The following is a 16,670-nucleotide window of genomic DNA, read 5'->3' on the forward strand; positions in this document are numbered from 1 at the left end:
AGACCCCGGCTTGACTCCCCATGGGGCGCGGCCCTCGCCGGTGCCAGACACAGTGGAAGCTGGCGCGCTGGGGTCCGGCTGTGTCCCCCCACTGCCAGGAGTGGACAAGGACATCTGTCAGTGCGGGGTGATGTTGCCGGCGGCAAGGCAGACGCCATCTCCCTGACAGGAGTCGGGTGCCCTCTGCAGGTGGGCACGGCTCCGGGAGGACCCCCAGGGCCGCTCCTCCTGGCGCAGATCCCCCCGGTACCTGTCTGGGCAGCCAGCCAGCTGCGGCCTCAGAGGCGTAAGGACAGGGAGCAAGCCAGCCACCCCTGCGGCTTGTCCTGCCTCCTCCAGGCATGATAAAGCCCACCACCCTGTGTCCCCTGGTGGCCACGGCCCCGCAGTCTGTGCCCAGCCCATTCCAGCCCTGACTCCTCCTGAGGGTCCTGCCCGCCTGGTCCATCACCAAAGCCAGGAGCACACAGGTCCCTGGGCCTCGGGCTCTGTCCCACCACATGGGACACAGAGTCCTTCCCTCTGCACGTGAGCTGCATGGAATGCCCTGCACTCCCCAGGCGGCCAGGGCTTTGCATGCACACGAGTCCCCCCGCCCGCGCCCCGCTCCTGCTGGGTTAACCTCTGACCCTGGGCTGAACCCCCCGCGTGGCCTCGGAAGCCCTGTGCTTCCTGTCTTAGTCACCAGGATTGTCTTCAGAGACAGGCGTCCCCCGGGCAGGGAGCAGAGTTCATCGCCGTGGAGCATCTCGGTCCCCACACCCAGCCCGGGGGGCGCCGACCTTGACCCCGGACCGGCAGCCTGCACCTGGGACCTCGTTTCCCTCCCGCTGATCTTTGCAGCAGCTCTGAGCCGTGGCGAGGAGGCTCTGTCCCATTCCATAGGCAGGGAGCCGGACCGGAGTCCCATCTCGGCTATGACTCTCAGCCCCGTTGGCAGCCAGGGTCCCACTGAGCCCCCTTTCCTTCCCCTCCAGGGGGCACCTCTGCTGAAGGGCCCCTGGTCCCTGCCTTGCAGAGCAGACAGACCTGCTGGGTTCAGGAGCAAACCTCCCTTGACAGTCCCAGGGCTGCGCCCTGGGGTCCTCGTCCACCAGACGGCGTCACAATGGCGTGTCCTGGAGCCTCCGAATCGCCCAGGCAGGAGGCAGAAAGCGGGGCCAGGGGACGCTGGGCAGGGGTTTTATTGAAAATTCACAGATACAGGAGCTCTGAGCAGGGTCGCAGCTTGGAGGAGACTGGGTTGGGGAGGAGAGAGGGAGTCCCCAGAAGCCGGCAGCCCCCCACACAGGGAAGCTCCCACAGAAGCCCTTCTTGCTGGGTGTCAGGTTGGAGGGACCCAGGAGCCTGGGTGGGGGCACGGGAGGGTGGGGGTGCAGCTGCTGGCAGCCCGGGTGCCGCGGCCCAGGAGGAAACCAGGGCCCAGAAGCAGGCAGATGCCTGGGGGGCAGGGTGGGGTACCCCCACTGTGCAGGGAGGTTCTGAGGGCCTCGTCGCTTCAGGCGGGCCCAGGACAGACACCCGGCTCTGCGCCCACCATGCCTCCGGTGTGGCGTCGGTCATGACGGCGAACTTGTCCCGGCGCCCTGTCTGCGCAGCAGCGGCCGCCTCAGTAGTCGGTGAGCGGGTACCGCAGGAAGATGAAGACTAGGATGAGGCAGGAGGCGGCCAGGGCGGAGCTGGTGATGTTGAAGAGCCGGGCTGTCTTGGCGTCTTCCACTGCTCCGTTCAGGTCATTGAGAAGCTTCTTGTCCCGGACCTGCAGCACAGAGGAGAGGTGGGCCAAGGAGTGAACTGGGCCCGCGGGCTGGGGAGGGGGGCAGAGAGCAGGGTCAGCACAGCGGGGGGCCCACGCCAGCTCCGATTCACGATGACCGGCCTGTGTTCCCGCAGGACAGGGACCTTGCCATGGGCAACCCCTGAGGCGGTGAGGGCAAGGGCACCCCGTGCCAAACTCACCCTCAAACAGACGATCAGATAAATAAGGTGCTTTTACAGAGGGAGAAAAAGGAAAGGTGAGTGCAGTAAAATGTTAGCATTGGGGCGTTGGGGTGAAAAGCACACAGGAACTCTTTGTACCTTTTTAGCCTGAAATTACTTAAAATAAGACACCTGGTGCCCTGGCTGGTGGGGCTCAGTGGACTGAGCACCAGCCTGTGAACCAAAGGGTCGCCAGTTCGATTCCCAGTCAGGGCACAGGCCTGGGTTGCAGGCCGGGTCCCCAGTTAAGGGCACGAGAGGCAACCGCACATCAATGTTTCTCTCCCTCTGTTTCTCCCTCCCTTCCCCTCTCTCTAAAGTAAATAAATAAAATCTAAAATAAAACGCCTAGTTAACAAGACTGTCATATACTTGAAAGTTGCTAAGAGAGTAGATTTGAAGTTTCCTCATCATTACGGGACGTCGTGATGGTAGTCACTAAGCTTATTATGGAAACCACCCTGCATATTTCACAGCTTGAACTTGTACGCTGCTGCGTGTCACTTACACCTCAGTGAAGCTGGGAAACAGCGACGTAAACAAAGAGGAAGACGCCTCAGAGCGCGGCGCAGGGCTGGATGGCGGGGCAGTGCACGGGTGTCCCCTGTCGGATGGTCCCAGCTGATGGGAATGAGCCGGGCTTCCCTGAGAACGGACACTAGGCACCGACGGGGCGAGTGCCAGTCCCCAAGGGCTCGGGGAAGGGACGTTGAGGGGAGGCGGTGCACAGAGGAGCCCCCCTCAGCGCCCTCTCCTCCCACAGGCCTGAGCCGCAAGCAGAAAGCAAAGCCTTGGAGGAGCGAGGAGCGCGGGGAGCAGACAGGACAGGGGTGCGGCGCAGCCGGGAGAGAAGGTCTTTGCATGAGCGGCTTGGCGGATGTGCAAAGGGACCGAGGCAGGGGCGGGGCTGAAGGGAGGGAGGCGGGCGAGTGGACAGACTCACTGACACTGGGCAGGTTGGACGGACAGACGGGGGATCAGAAGGGAAGGGTGGGTGGACGGCAGACGAGGTGGGTGCGTGAGTGGGAGCGTGGCCAGGTGGGCGGTCCCCGTGGGTGCGGGGTCGGACCAGGAATCAGGGCAGGGCCGGCAGGAGGGAGGGCAGCGCTCAGGTGGGGCTTTTATTCTAGTGACTTTGGAGAGATTGGGCATCTTCACTGGATTTTATCTTCCTTTCTGAGAACGTGGCAGTCACCGACTTATTTAGGTCTTATTTGGTTAAAATAAAGTAATAAAGTTTTATAATTAAAATAAAGCTTTATCGTTTTTTTCAGAAAGAGCTATTCTATCTTCTTTTAGATTTTTGTCTGAGTCTATTTGTTTTGGTAGTAATTATGTTGTAATTACTTCTAAAATTACATTTCTAACTGATTTTTTTAGTGTATGAAAATTCAGACTTCCAGCCAAGCTGGAGGCCTAGACAGACACGCTGCATCTCCCTCCACAACTACGAAGGAACACAGCTACCTCAAAACTAGAGACAACCAGAAGTTCCAGAGAACTGAGCTGCATGAAAGTCCAGCAAAGATATAAAGAAGAAATACTCATCCAGACAGGTAGGAGGGGCGGAGAGGACATGGTGTGGTGGTGGCAGCAGCGGTGGCAGCGGCAGATCTGCAGAAAGCGCAGTCCCACGTTTTTAAAACTAGGTTGGGACACCTGGAGAGCGTTCCCAGCACCAGACCAGACTGCGCAGCTCACCGTCCCAGCGCTGGGGAAAATCAGGCCTCATTGCTTCTGACTGTGCAGACCAGTAGGGGTTGGGGTGGAGGAGGATGAGCTGGTCTCTCAGCAGAGTCCGCTTGTTTAAAGGGACCCACGGTCCTAGAAGGTCCGCAGACCCACCCACTCTGGGAACAACGGCCAGGACAACAGCTAGAGGGGCCCCAGTCCCATATGGAAGTGGGAGAGGTGCCTGGAAAAGGGGCGAGTGCTGGGCAACCGGCATTGTTCCCTTTGAGATCCCTCCCCCCCCACACACAGCACCACAATGTGGTGAAATGAGTCGCCCTGTACTGACGAATAACCAAAGCTCCGCCCCTTACAATGTAACAGGTGTGACAGCTCTACCTAAGACACAGAAGCAAACAAACACAGGAGCCTGTCAAGATGAGGAGACAGAGAAGTATGATCCAAAAGGGGGAACAGATCCAGGTTCCAGTGGGAGAACTAAGCGACGAGGAGATAGCCAACCTCACAGATGAGGAGACAGACAACCTAACAGATGAAGAGTTCAAAACACTGGTGATAAAGATGCTCACAGGCTTGACAGATATGCTTGAGTATGACAAACGCATTAGAGAACAAGTGAAGGCTATGCTAAGTGAAACAAAGGAAAATCCACACAAAACCAATGGTGAAGGGAGGGAAACCAGGGTTCATATCAATGATTTGGAACATAAGGAAGAAAAAAAACAGTCAACCAGTGCAGAATGAGGAAGCAAGAATTGAAAAAAAATGAGGAGAGGCTTAGGAACCTCTGGGACAACTTTAAACGTACCAATATCCGAATCATAGGGGTGCCAGAAGGAGAAGAGGAAGAGCAAGAAATTGAAAACTAATGTGAAGAAATAACAAAGGAAAACTTCCCAAATTTGGCAAAGAAAATAGATATACAAACCCAGGAAGCAGAGAGAGTCCCAAACAAGTTGGGCCAAAAGAGGACCACACCAAGACACATCATCATTAAAATGCCAAAGGTGAAAGATAAAGAGAGAATCTTAAAAGCAGCAAGAGAAAAGCAGAGAGTTACCTACAAAGGGGTGCCTATAAGACTCTCAGCTGATTTCTCAAAAGAAACTTTGCAGGCAAGAAGGAACTGGCAAGAAGTATTCAATGTGATGAAAAGCAAGGACCTACAACCAAGATGACTCTATCCAGCAAAGCTATCATTTAGAATGGAAGGGCAGATGAAGTGCTTCCCAGACAAGGTGAAGCTAAAGGAGTTCACCATCACCAAGTCATTATTATATGAAATGTCAAAGGGACGTAAGAAAAAAAAGACCAACACTATGATCATTAAAATGACAACAAACTCACAACTATCAACAACAGAATCTGAAAAATAAAAACAAAATGCAACTAAGCAAACCAGGATAGGAACAGAATCATAGATATGGGGATCATCTGGAGGGTTATCAGCTGGGAGGGGGAGGGGGAGAAATGGGGAAACGGTGCAGGGACTAAGAAGCATAATCAGTTGGTACAAAATAGACAGGGGGAAGGTAAGAATAACATAGGAAAGGGTGAAGCCAAAGAACTTACATGCATGACCCATGGATGTGAACTAAGGGGGGTGGGATTGCTGGAGGGAAGGGGGGTACTAGACAGAGGGGAGCAAAGGGAAAAAATGGGACAACCGTAACAACATAATCAATAAAATATACTTTAAAAAAAAGAAAATTCAACTGACTTTTTGTAGGTTGATTTTGTATCCAGCTCAACTATTGTATTAATTAATTGTGATAATTAACCAAGTTTCCTATGTAATAAAATGATATTTGTTGTAAGTAACAGTTACATTTCTTCCTTCCTTCAAGTCCTCATGGCTGGACCCCGACCCTGACTTGGCCGCGGACTTTACGACACCTGCCCCCTTTCGCTGGTACCCACCTGCCCGTGTGCGCTGCGGATGCTGCGGGCAGTAACTCAGGCTCGTGCAGAAACGTCTCGTCACAGAGGCTTCCCCGGCCCTCCCTACGGCGCACAGCCCCCCACCTCCCGACCCTGCCCCATCTCGCCCCACAGCTCACGCCAGGCCTGCCACGCGCGACCGTGAGTCCCGTCATTGTCTGTGGCTGCTCACGGGCAGGGCCTGTGGGACCTGGTGCCTCACTAGGCGTCGGGTCATCATTTATTGCGTGGGGACACTAACTAAGTGAGGCTGCGAGGGCCCTGGGGAGTTTGAAGGGGCTGATGGCCAGGTGACTGAAGAGCCAGCTCCCCAGGGACTCATAGGTGGGTCATAGGTGTGAGCCGGGCCGGAGGGCAAGAGGGGCCGCAGGCGTGACTGTCACAGTGGGGTGACACGCATGGCGGCAAGGACGGGGCGCAGACTGTGGCTGGAGGCGTGTTCAGAGACACAGGCGGAAGGAAAGAGGTTACACGGACCCACAGTCGCTCTGCAGGCCGACCGGACAGGAAACGGCGGGCAGGAGCGGGGTCACCGCGTGCGGGTGGGGGGGCTGACAGAGGCCGGGGATGGCAGGGGCGTGCCCGCGGGCGGGGAAGGGGCACGGAGGATGAGGGCGCGACCGGCGCGCGGTGTGGACGCTGGCGGAGGGCTGGACGCGTTAGTAGTGGCCTCCGAGGGGCACAGCGATGGGATGAAGGAGGCCGAGCGCGGACACCGGGCGGAGCAGGGCCCCTGAAGCGCGAGGTGGGGGGCGTAGACGGGGTGAAGGGCGTGTGGGTTAGGGCGGATCAATGGCTAGAGCGAGGGAGGGAGGAGGAGAGGCGGGGACACGGTGAGAGACCCGGGGCTGGGAGGGACGCACGCCCAGAGGACACGGACGGCCACGCGCACCGACGGCCGAATGAGCAGCCAGGCACAACCAGCCGCGGGCAGGCGAGCGGGCAGGGGCCATGGAGGTGAGGACGGAGGACGACGGCCCTGAGCGGTGGGGCTCCGTGCGCTGGGCACCGTCCCACAAAGCGCGAGGTCGCCGGTTCGGTTCCCGGTCGGGGCACAGACCTGGCTGCGAGTTCGGCCCCTGGCGGGGGGCGTGCGGGAGGCAACTGACCGATGCTTCTCTCTCACATCACCGTTTCCCTCCCTCTCTTCCTCCCCTGCTGTCCTCTCTCTGAAAATAAATAAGCAAATTCTTTAAAACAACGGAGTGGAGCAGAGCAGGCATGAGCAGTGAGCGGTGGTGTTAATGGCGGTATTTGGCGCTGACTCGCCGGTCCTCGCAACAACGCTGTGGGCAGGGACACCCCCACTTTCACGAGGAGGAAATCAGGCGCAGAGCGACGTAGGTCCTGACCTAAGGCCCAGGCCCGGGCCCGTGCTGTGGGCTTGGGCCGCGTGGACCCTTGGGTGCATGGCTGTGTGGCATGTCCGCCAGCGGAAGAGGTGCCCCAGAGGAGGGAGGGAGGTGGGCGAACGGATGGGGAGGGTGGGCGGGCAGCTGGGTGAGGGCATCACTGGAACGGGATCATCGGGAGCAGGGAGCCCGGGGAGGGGGGCGCGATCCGTGAAAGGGCCCGCGAGGGGCGGGGAGGTGAGCGGGTCTGTGGGCGGGGTGGGGTGTGGGTGAGGGGCTTGGGCGCTGATGGGCGGGACTCCGGTATGAACTGAGTAGGAAGGGGGCGGGGGGGGGGGGCAGGAGGGAAGGGAAGCGGGCGGGCAGGCGGAGAGAGAGGACAGAGTTCCGACGTTGCGTGAGTGGAAATGGGTGAGTGTGCGGCAGGTCGGTGGACGGACGCGTGGAGTCCATGGATATAGTGAGAGGAGATGGAGGGAGGGACGGAGGGATGGACGGACAGGCGGGCGGATCGATGGACAGACAGACGGGAGAATGGATGGATGGGCGGATGGATGGATGGACGGAGGGACAAACGGGCAGGCGGGCGGATAAATGGACGGACAGATGGATGGATGGATGGACGGACGGACGGATGGATGGGTGGATGGACTGATGGATGGATGGACGAACGGATGGGCGGACGAATGGACGGATGCATGTACAGATGGACAGACGGACAGATGGGTGGGTGGATGGACGGACGGATGGGCAGATGGATGGATGGATGGACGAATGGGCAGACAGACGGACGGATGGGAGGACGAATGGACGGACGGACGGATGGATGTACAGATGGACGGACGGACAGATGGGCGGGTGGATGGACGGACGGATGGGCGGATGGATGGATGGATGGACAGATGGACAGATGGGCGGGTGGATGGACGGACGGATGGGCAGATGGATGGATGGATGGACGAATGGGCGGACAGACGGACGGATGGGCGGACGAATGGACGGACGGACGGATGGATGTACAGATGGACGGACGGACAGATGGGCGGGTGGATGGACGGACGGATGGGCGGATGGATGGATGGATGGATGGACGAATGGGCGGACAGACGGACGGATGGATGGGCAGATGGATGGACAGACAGACGTACAGACGGACGTACGGATGGGCAGATGGACGGGCAAATGGGTAAATAGATGAATCGGCATGTGCAGTGGAAGGAGGGAAGGAAATAAGAGAGGAGAGAACACAAAGATGCTGATGAGTGGATGGGGTGCCTGAGTAGTCGGACACACGGATGGATGAGGAGGGAGGGGAAGAGGAGGAGCCGAGTGGACATTTACGGGAATGGGTTACGGGGGTTGAGGGGCCAACGGGAGCCCACGAGGCAGGAGGAGCGTGAACAGCGGTGGGGGTGACGGGGACGTGGGCGTTAGCCAGAGCGAAGCGCAGAGCAGGCGTGGCCGGCGGCGCGGAGGGCGAGCAGGTGGACTGTGTCGGACGGGAGGGCGGCTGGCGGGCGCTGGCAGGCGGGGCCGGTAAGCAAAGCGGGGCAAGGGCCGAGGCAGTGAGCTTAGACACACGGTCAGGGGAGCGGTACCTAGGCTGGGGGGCGGGGCGGGTCAGGGCGAAGGGGAGGAAGCGGGACAGACACGTGAAAACACAAATGGACGGTGGGTGGACAGTGGGTGGTGGGCGCACCAACAGGAGGTGGAGGGCGACTGGATGATGGGTGATGGATCACGGATAGTGGGTGGGTGGACAGACGGGCAGATGGACGGACAGACGGGTGACATTGGTTTTCTGAATGGAGGGAACGGGCAACTAAGTGTGCACAAAACCTGACCCAGCCTCCTTGCCCCCAATGTGGCCCTTCTGACCGTGCTGTCACTGGGAAGCCTCACAGCCCCCTGGGCCCACACTGAGCTGCTGCTTGTCCTCGTGACACCTGCCCCTCCTCCCCAGCCACCACCCCCGCGCGGGGCCACACGCTCTCGTGCCTGGGCCACCGCACTGGCCCCGCTCCTCTGCCTCCAGCCTTCGCCCATCCTCCCCCACGCCGGCTTCAGATTTGAGGGCCCGGACCCCCCGCCCTCCTGCGTCTCCGGGTGACAGAACGCAAGCCCTTGCACGGCGGTCCCCACCCTCCCCGCGCGGCTTCGTCTGCCCTTCCAGGACGCCCATGCTCTCCCCACAGAGCCCCCCCTTGCATCGTGGATTCCGTTTTCTCCACCTGGAGCACCTGTCCCCTCACCACCCTTCGGGGCTCAGAGACAACGCTGCCTCCTCCGGGAAGCACCTGCCCCTGACCCCTGCCTCACGCCCGGGCCCTGTTTCTGAACCGCTGGGCACTCACTGCATCTGCCACCTGTCCCCTGTCCATCCGCCCGCCTGCCCAGCATTCCTTGACCCAGGCATCGGTCAGCCCCGCCCAGACGCAGGCGGCCGCAGGAGAAGCGATGGGTCTGGAGGGTGGGCAGCCTTGGCTGGGGTCGGGGCTCGGCCAAAGGGAGCCAGTGGAGCGTTTGCAGAAGAAAGGCCCGGGCTCTCTCTCAGGCTGGTGGGGCAGCGTGGGGACACTGAGGTGTGCTCGCGGAATGGCTGGGGCCGGGGCACGTGCGAGGCCGGGTGGGGCGGAAGAGGATCTCGGAGGCCTTGAATGCCAAGATAGGCAGTCCGATCTTCCTCCAGTGACAATGGGGGCAGGGGTCACTGTGACCACTCACGAAGGCTGCCTGAGTGGGGATCCCATGTTCTGCTCTGCTGTCCCTGGACCCCAGCCTGCAGTGAACTGTGCTGGCGGCGAGCGTGGATGGGCCGTGAGCGGCGTGGAGGGTGGACAAGCAGACGGGGGCAGGCAGGGACATGCGCTTATTACTTCACACCCACTGAATGGCAGCCTCTGCCCAGCCCCCATGTGCTTACGTGCTGTTTGCTTCTGATTTGATTTGTGGACAGTGAAGAGATGGGCTCGGCGAAAATAAGCCGTGCTATCGTGGGAGCGTGCTGCTCTTACGGGACCAGGCTGGGACATCAGCCAAGGCCTCCTGCCCCACGTCTGCCAGGTGCCCTTGGACGCGCCCTGGCTGGCTGCGACGGCTGCAGGTGCAGCGGGCCAGGGGCCGTGCAGCTGGGCGGACAGATGGGTGAGCTCGCGGGTGTGAGAGCCGGAGCCGGCCAGTCCTGCCCTCCCCTCTGCCCAGGGCGGCGGCAGCCAGCCCGGCACGCCCCTCCCAGGTTAGCCCTAAGCCTCTCCACCGTCGCTGCCGCCCTGGAGGAGCACAGGGGAGCGGCCGAGTGCAGGCGTCGGAGCTCCCTCTGCCCACTGCCCACCCTGCACAAAGCTGGCGCCACTCAGAAGTCCGTGACCTACCTGCCTACGGCCTGCAGCAGATGGGCCTGCCCCGTGCCAGCTGGCTGCCCACGGCCGGCCGAGGGGAGGAAGCAATGCTTCCGGACGGAGCCCGCGCCGCCGGAGCCGTGGCCATGGGATGAGGGCAGGGCACGACGGGAGGGCAGCCGTGGGCGCGGGGCTGAGGTTGGCCCGGGCGTCTCTGCCCCCAGCTCCCAGGGACCCTTCCCTTTGCCACCTCTGCAGACGCAAACACACATGTGCACGTGCAGCCACACACACCATACATGCAACTACACGCATGCATGTGCACACCACATGCAGCTACACACATGTGCATGCACGCCTATATGCACTCACACACCACAAAGGCAGCTACACAAATACACACGTGCACACCATTCATTCACACCACACGTGCAGCTACACACATATACACCCATACGCACTCAGCGCACACCCCCCCTACATGCGTGCACACACCGAGACACACAGGCACACTCTCAAATGGGGCACTCACACAGTTGTGCGTGCAGGTGTACATTTGCACAGTCACACCTGCACCACAGTGCACAATGCTCACATACATGCAGTTACACTCACACGCACACACACCGGCTCACTCACACATCAGTGTACATACACACACGCTCACATACAACACATACATGCACACACTGCCATACTCACACCTACCTGCACACACACAGCCATGCTTACACACCGTGCGCACACACATGCACACACGTATGTGCATGCACTTGTTCATGCATTCACACACACACGCACTCGCACTCGCACAGCACCGCTCACAGGTGGTAAAGTCCAAGGCTAGACTCACAGGTCTGAACACAGAACGGACGGCGGTCAGTGATGGTGACTCCGAAGATGCACCCGGAGGCCAGGGTGTGGGCTGCAAGGGCAGGCGGGCTCAGAAGTGCACAGAGGGTGATGTCCGAGCCCCTCCACCCTGCCCAGCCTCTCTGGCCTGGCACCTCCTTGCCCTGCAGCCCCTGATCTGTGCCTCCCCCCTGCTGTCCCCGCCTCTCTGGGCAGCTGCCATCAATGCAATGCACCTGACCTTGGACACCAAATCTGGGAAGAGGAATGAGCTCACTAGATGTGAGCCAAGCCCTTCTTTAGTGACAGGGGTGTGGGGGGTGGGGCAGAGACCCCTCTTCCTGCTGGTAGCTCCAGCGGCCCTGGTCTCTCTGTCCCTACACACTCACGTATGCAAGTCCCTCAACCCCAGGTGTGAGTGAGCAGCCCCCACCCTTGGGAGGGGGAGGGCGTGCTGCCTGTGTGCTGTCCTTCTGCTCCTGGCCAGCTCCTCTCATGGCAGCGAGGGGCTCCTGGAGGTCACAGCCCTTCCGCCCCCAGTGCCTGCCTGGTATCAGATTCCCCGGTGAGGGGCTTGGACCAGGTTGCCAGCCGTCCTTGACCTCACCCGGCTCCTGTCCGCGGGGGAGGGACTCCAAGGCCTCTTCCCTGCACACAGTGCCGTCCCCACGTGCCCAGGGGCAGCCACGTCCAGGTCTAGTCCCCACCCCCCAGCCCCGAGAGGACAGGACCTGAGCCCTGAGTCCCCACCCCACCGACGAAGCCAGTGATGCAGAGAACCTGGCCCTGAGGACCCTGGGCCCCATCGAGACACCCGAGGCTGCCCAGCTCAGCACAGGGAGGGCAGTCCCGGGCGCTCCACACCCTTCCCTGTGGTCTGCTCCCTCCATGCCCCCGCCCCTCCGCCGCACCTGCCACACCAGGGCTTCTGGGGGCGGGCGGCGCTGAGAGGGTCCGCCGGCCCCGCCCCCCGCCCCCCAGCCCCGCCGCTCACTTTGAGGGAGTAGGCCAAAGCGATGAAGCCCAGGCAGCAGAAGTTGAGGTAGACGAAGTTGAAGATGGACCACAGATAGTAGTCGTTCACCTCGCTGGTGTCGGGGCACACCTCCACGACCGTCGCGGGGTTGGTCATCGTCTTCTTCTCCGCAAGGTGCTTGCAGCCCGCGGGGGCGCCGGTGGCCCGCACGCTGTCCGTCTTGCTGCTCTTGGACTCCACGGGGAACAGAGTGGGCGCCATGGGGGGCGAGGCCGAGGGCTCGGGGGCGGGCCCCGCGGGCGCCTGCAGGGCCGGGGGCTTGGACACGCAGGCGAAGCAGCCCTTGGGCGACCCTGCCGGGGGCCTGGGGATCCAGAAGGCCCCGTCCAGGGGCACGCGGGCTTCCTGCGCGCCGTCCGTGGTGCCGGCCGGGGCTCCCAGCGGGGCTGGGCACTGGCCGGGGCCCTGGGCCTGGAGGGAGGTGAGAGGAGAAGGAGCTGGGTCCACCCTGGCTCCCCACAGCAGCCCCCCTGCAGCCCCGAAGAAGACGGAGACCCCCACGGAGGCGGCCAGCTGCCAGCTTGCCACCTGCCTCCGCCGCCACCCCCGGTCGCTGGCACGCCACAGCCCTTCACAGCAGCCTTGGCACAAACATTGGGGGCTTTTCATCGCTTCGCCATCTGCGCGCAAACATTCACCCACTGACACACAAGGGCAGCACCCCCCACGCACCCAACAAGGCCCCGACTGACGCGCCACGGCACTAAACAGAGCAGGCCAGCACCCCAGGCCCCCGGCACACACAGGGCACAAAGCCCACAGTGACAGTGCCCCAGCCGCGCTCTGGCAGAGCCGGCAGAGCTGTCTGGACACCTGCAGCCCTATAGCGCTGACACATCGGCCAGAGAGCCACCACCCCACCCGGCTCTCCAGCCCCGGGGCGCACCCCGTGCGCTCAGAGATGCCACCAGGTAAACAGCTCCGCACTGTGACATGCAGTATGGACACACAAGGACGCAGCACACGGAGGCTGCGGAGGCTCCAAACTCGCGCGCAACGACATCCCCGCAGCCAGCCCGGCCCAAAGCGGCGCCGGGACCCCAGGCGCGCGCACTCGCAGCGAGCCACCCACCCAGGGCCACGAACAGACGCACAACGACACTGTGCGAAACGAACACTTCTCCAAGGAGGCACCGAGGCGCCCGCGCCCGCGCCCCGCGCCACCCTGAGGGGTCTGCGGCCGAAGCCCCGCGGTCCCCAGCCGAGCCCCAGTCGCCGCAGATGCCGGACGGTGGGCGCAGTCACTTACGGGCGACTCCTGGGCCGGCGGGACCGACCCCGGCGCTCTGTCGGCGCGTCCTTCCGCCGTCCCGCGGGCCGCTGTGTGTCTGGCTGCTCCGCGTCCCAATGTCCCAGCCTCGGTGCGGGGAGAGCGTGGAGCGGGGGGCGGGGAGGGCGCGGGGCTGGCGGCGCTGACTCCCCGCTGCCTGCGCTCGCTCCGCAGCGCCAGCCCGGCCGCGCGGCTGCAGCCAGAGCCTGACTCACCGCGGCCAAGGCGGGCGCGGTCACCTCCCCGCCTCCTCCCGCAGACAGGGTGGGGGCCACGGCGCGGGCCGGAAGCCCGACCCTCAGGGGTTGTGGATGGCGCCCCCACAGAGCCCTACGCCGTGCGTGCACCACCCCGTCTCCCGGGACCCCTGCCTGCCCCCTGCCCCCTCCCCCTTGCTGAGCCCCAACCGCTGTGCGACTCGACCCCTCCCGGGGCCCTCCCAGCTGTCTCCCCGAAGACCCCCTTCCTCCCGGCCCGCGCGCGCCTGCCACCCATCGGGCCCCCTCGCCGGGTCCATGTCCTTCTTGAATCCGACCCTCCGCCACCCCCGACTGCAGTCCCTCTCTGGGCAGGGTGGGTTTCACCAAGCCCCCCCTTGGGTGCCCCCCTGCACAGCCCTGTCTCCCCCGCCCCGCACTGGCCTCCTGAGCCCACCAAGAACAGGCTTCGGCTGAGCCTCTGCCGAGGCCCCCACACGCCCCGTCTTCCTGTGCCCGCCCTTGGGAGCTCCTGCTTCTCCCGTCCCCAAATCTGACCCCACACGCCGTCCTGGCGCCCTGGACCCCACACTTGCTAACCCAGTTCCCTCACGAAGTCCTGTCTCGGAGCCCGGAGCCCGTGACCCCTCGCGGTTTGGTCCCTCTGCCCACAGGGCCCCATGACACTTTCCCCAGCCTGCACCTCTGTGGGCCTCCGCCCCGCAGGTGCTCGGTCCCCACACGTCACTCGCCTGTCACAGCTCAGGGTCTCCGTCCACCCCATCACGCTTATTCTCCCTCTCCCTGTCCCCAGCTGACCGCCCACCCCTCATGCCTGAAGTCCCAGTGGCCCCACTGGGGAGCACTCCTGCCCCCTGACCACGGAGGCACCCCTCTGAGCTGGGTCCTCTTCCTGTCCCCAGGCCCCCACGGAACCCAGACCCTTCACACCCCGCACATGCCACCCTGAAGCACAACGGTGGCTTCCTGTGCTCTCCCTCCACGCCCCCGTCAGCCCAGAGGCCCTCGCTGCTCTGTGTCTAGGTCCTTCCCAGGGACCCCCGCTCTCCCCAGAGTCCTGCCTGCCTCTGCCCAGTCCTCTCCCGACCCCCTTCTCTTTCAGGACGTCTCCGTGCCCCCTATCCCGGGACAGGTCCCACCTGCCCAGTCCTCCCTCCCTCCACCCCTGGCACAGCCTCTTCCGTGCTGGGCAGGGACCCAGGGCACACAGTCATTCTTAAACCTCGTGGATAAAACCTGCGAGTGGGAGGGCTTCCCGAGCACAAGCCCCGCCCCCGCTGGTCACGCCCCCTGGGATCCCTCGCCCAGGGCCTCCGACAGGGACGTTGGGGTCTGCTGGGCGTCCAGAGCCCAATTCTCCTTCACCTAACACCCACTGCGCCCTTCCCAAGGGTCTGGGGACCCCTCTCCTGAGGCTGAGCCTGACCTCGGTGCCCCCCCACCCCCAACAGGGTCTCCTGGCCTCTGAACTGGGCGTCCCAGCAAGGTACTTCCCCCCCCACCCCCAGCACAGGCACCTGCACAGGCTGTGCCTGGGCTGCCTCCCGGGGGGCTGCAGGGGCCAGCAGTCGGGCCTGGTCTGCACAGGCACCTGCCAGGTCCCCAGGCAGCAGACAAGGGGCCCCCAGGGGCCGGCTGCAGGTCATGGTGGGGTCAGGCCCCTGCCCCCGCCCCCCGCTGCCACCCTGGGTGGGTGAGGGAAGGGGCTGGACCTGGGTTGGTTCCCGAGCTCAGCCTGAGGCTGGGGGTCCTCCAAATGGGGGGGGGGGCAGGAAAGGCCACCCCCACGCCCACCCCCACCCCTGGGCTGCTGGGTTGGTGCCGAGCAGCCCAGGCCCGGCCAGCGCTGCGCCGGGCTCCTGCAGGCATCGGGCAGGTGCGCAGTGAGTTGCGCCCTGTCATTACCTACAGTCTAGAGACACTCAGGCTGAGGGTGGGGTCAGGGAGCTGCCGCTGAGGCCAGGCCGCAGGGCCCGGGGCTCTGTCCAGGAGCACCAATGACCGTGTGGCCTGGACGGGGCCAGGGGCGCGCCACAGTAACCCAGTGTCAAGGGGTCTGGCTGTGCCTGTCCCTGTGCCCCGAGGAGGGATGGGTGCCCTCGGGGAGCCCTGACTGAGGCTCCAAGCCCAGAGGCCCCACGCACGAGCTGACAGCTGCGGCCCTCCAGGCGCGTGGCCCTGGGCCATGCCAGCCGGGCAGCCCGGCCGGGAGCGGAGGGGCTGTCCCCTGGGCCTCTCAGGGCACAGCACCACGGCTGGGATGACACTGTCGCCCAGAAACCCTGCCAGGCCCTGCAGTCCGCCCGCCCCGCTCATGTTTCAGGCGCAGAGAACCCTGGGCATGCGCTCGCCAGCCTCCTCGCCTTCCCGGGGGAATGCCCTTCAGAGAGGGTGGCCACCAAGGCTCAGCTCCGTGTGCCACCACCCCAGCCCCCTGGGGCCGGGCTAGTGACACAGCCCTGCAGCTGGTCCCACATGCTGAGCCCAGAGGGGGTGCTGCCCCCCTCCAGGGGCCTCAGTCCTCCCCACCCCTCAGAACCTCCGGCTGGACAGCTGCCCTGGGAAAAGGCTCCTGCCCCCCTGCCCCCACAGCCAAGGCCGTGAGCCATGTGCTGGGGACAAGGTGGCCTGAAGAGTCCTGACTCAGTCCCTGAACCCTGCGGCCCCAACTCTGAACTGGTAGCAAGGAAGCCAGACAGGAGGCAGGCTGCCCACTCGCCGCCCGCCCGGCAGAAGCTCCCCTCCCAGCCACAGGCAGGGTGTGCGGGTCCTGGGGAACCCCAGGCCCTGCTGCTGGGTCTCCTCTGGGGGCAGGGACGCCCTCCAGGACTGCCCGGCACCCACCTGAGTGCTGTGCCTCACCAGAGCCTGTGTGGGGGTGGGGACCCTGCAGCCTCCGCCCAGTCCACAGGCTGCTGGTCACTGTTCCAGGCAGAGGGACAGCCAGCCCCCGCTCCCTGAGGCAGGGCAGCCAGCTCAAGCCTCCAGGGT

The 16,670-nt window shown here is 63.2% G+C and overlaps 1 protein-coding gene across 1 annotated transcript; it reads right to left on the reverse strand.

The window, feature by feature from the left end:
- Positions 1 to 1,166: 1,166 nt before the first annotated feature.
- On the reverse strand, positions 1,167 to 15,325 carry IFITM10 (interferon induced transmembrane protein 10). The gene is made up of 4 exons (XM_090291684.1): positions 15,197 to 15,325; positions 13,441 to 13,758; positions 12,150 to 12,602; positions 1,167 to 1,759 (listed from the first exon to the last, which is right to left on the reverse strand). The coding sequence occupies exons 1-4, from the start codon at positions 15,323 to 15,325 to the stop codon at positions 1,610 to 1,612; spliced, it is 1,050 nt and encodes a 349-aa protein (XP_090147810.1). The 3' UTR covers positions 1,167 to 1,609.
- Positions 15,326 to 16,670: the final 1,345 nt, after the last annotated feature.

The sequence above is a fragment of the Furipterus horrens genome, unplaced genomic scaffold, assembly GCF_987537825.1.
Source record: "Furipterus horrens unplaced genomic scaffold, mFurHor1.1.pri manual_scaffold_2, whole genome shotgun sequence".
Taxonomy (NCBI): Eukaryota; Metazoa; Chordata; class Mammalia; order Chiroptera; family Furipteridae; genus Furipterus; species Furipterus horrens.

Coding starts and splice junctions, on each gene's coding strand:
- IFITM10 (XM_090291684.1), bottom strand. CDS start 15,325: ATGACCTGCAGCCGGCCCCTGGGGGCCCCTTGTCTGCTGCCTGGGGAC. Junction 13,759..15,196: donor CCCAGGCACAGCCTGTGCAG/GTGCCTGTGCTG, acceptor ACAACCCCTGAG/GGTCGGGCTTCCGGCCCGCG. Junction 12,603..13,440: donor CGCCGGCCCAGGAGTCGCCC/GTAAGTGACTGC, acceptor ACCTCCCTCCAG/GCCCAGGGCCCCGGCCAGTG.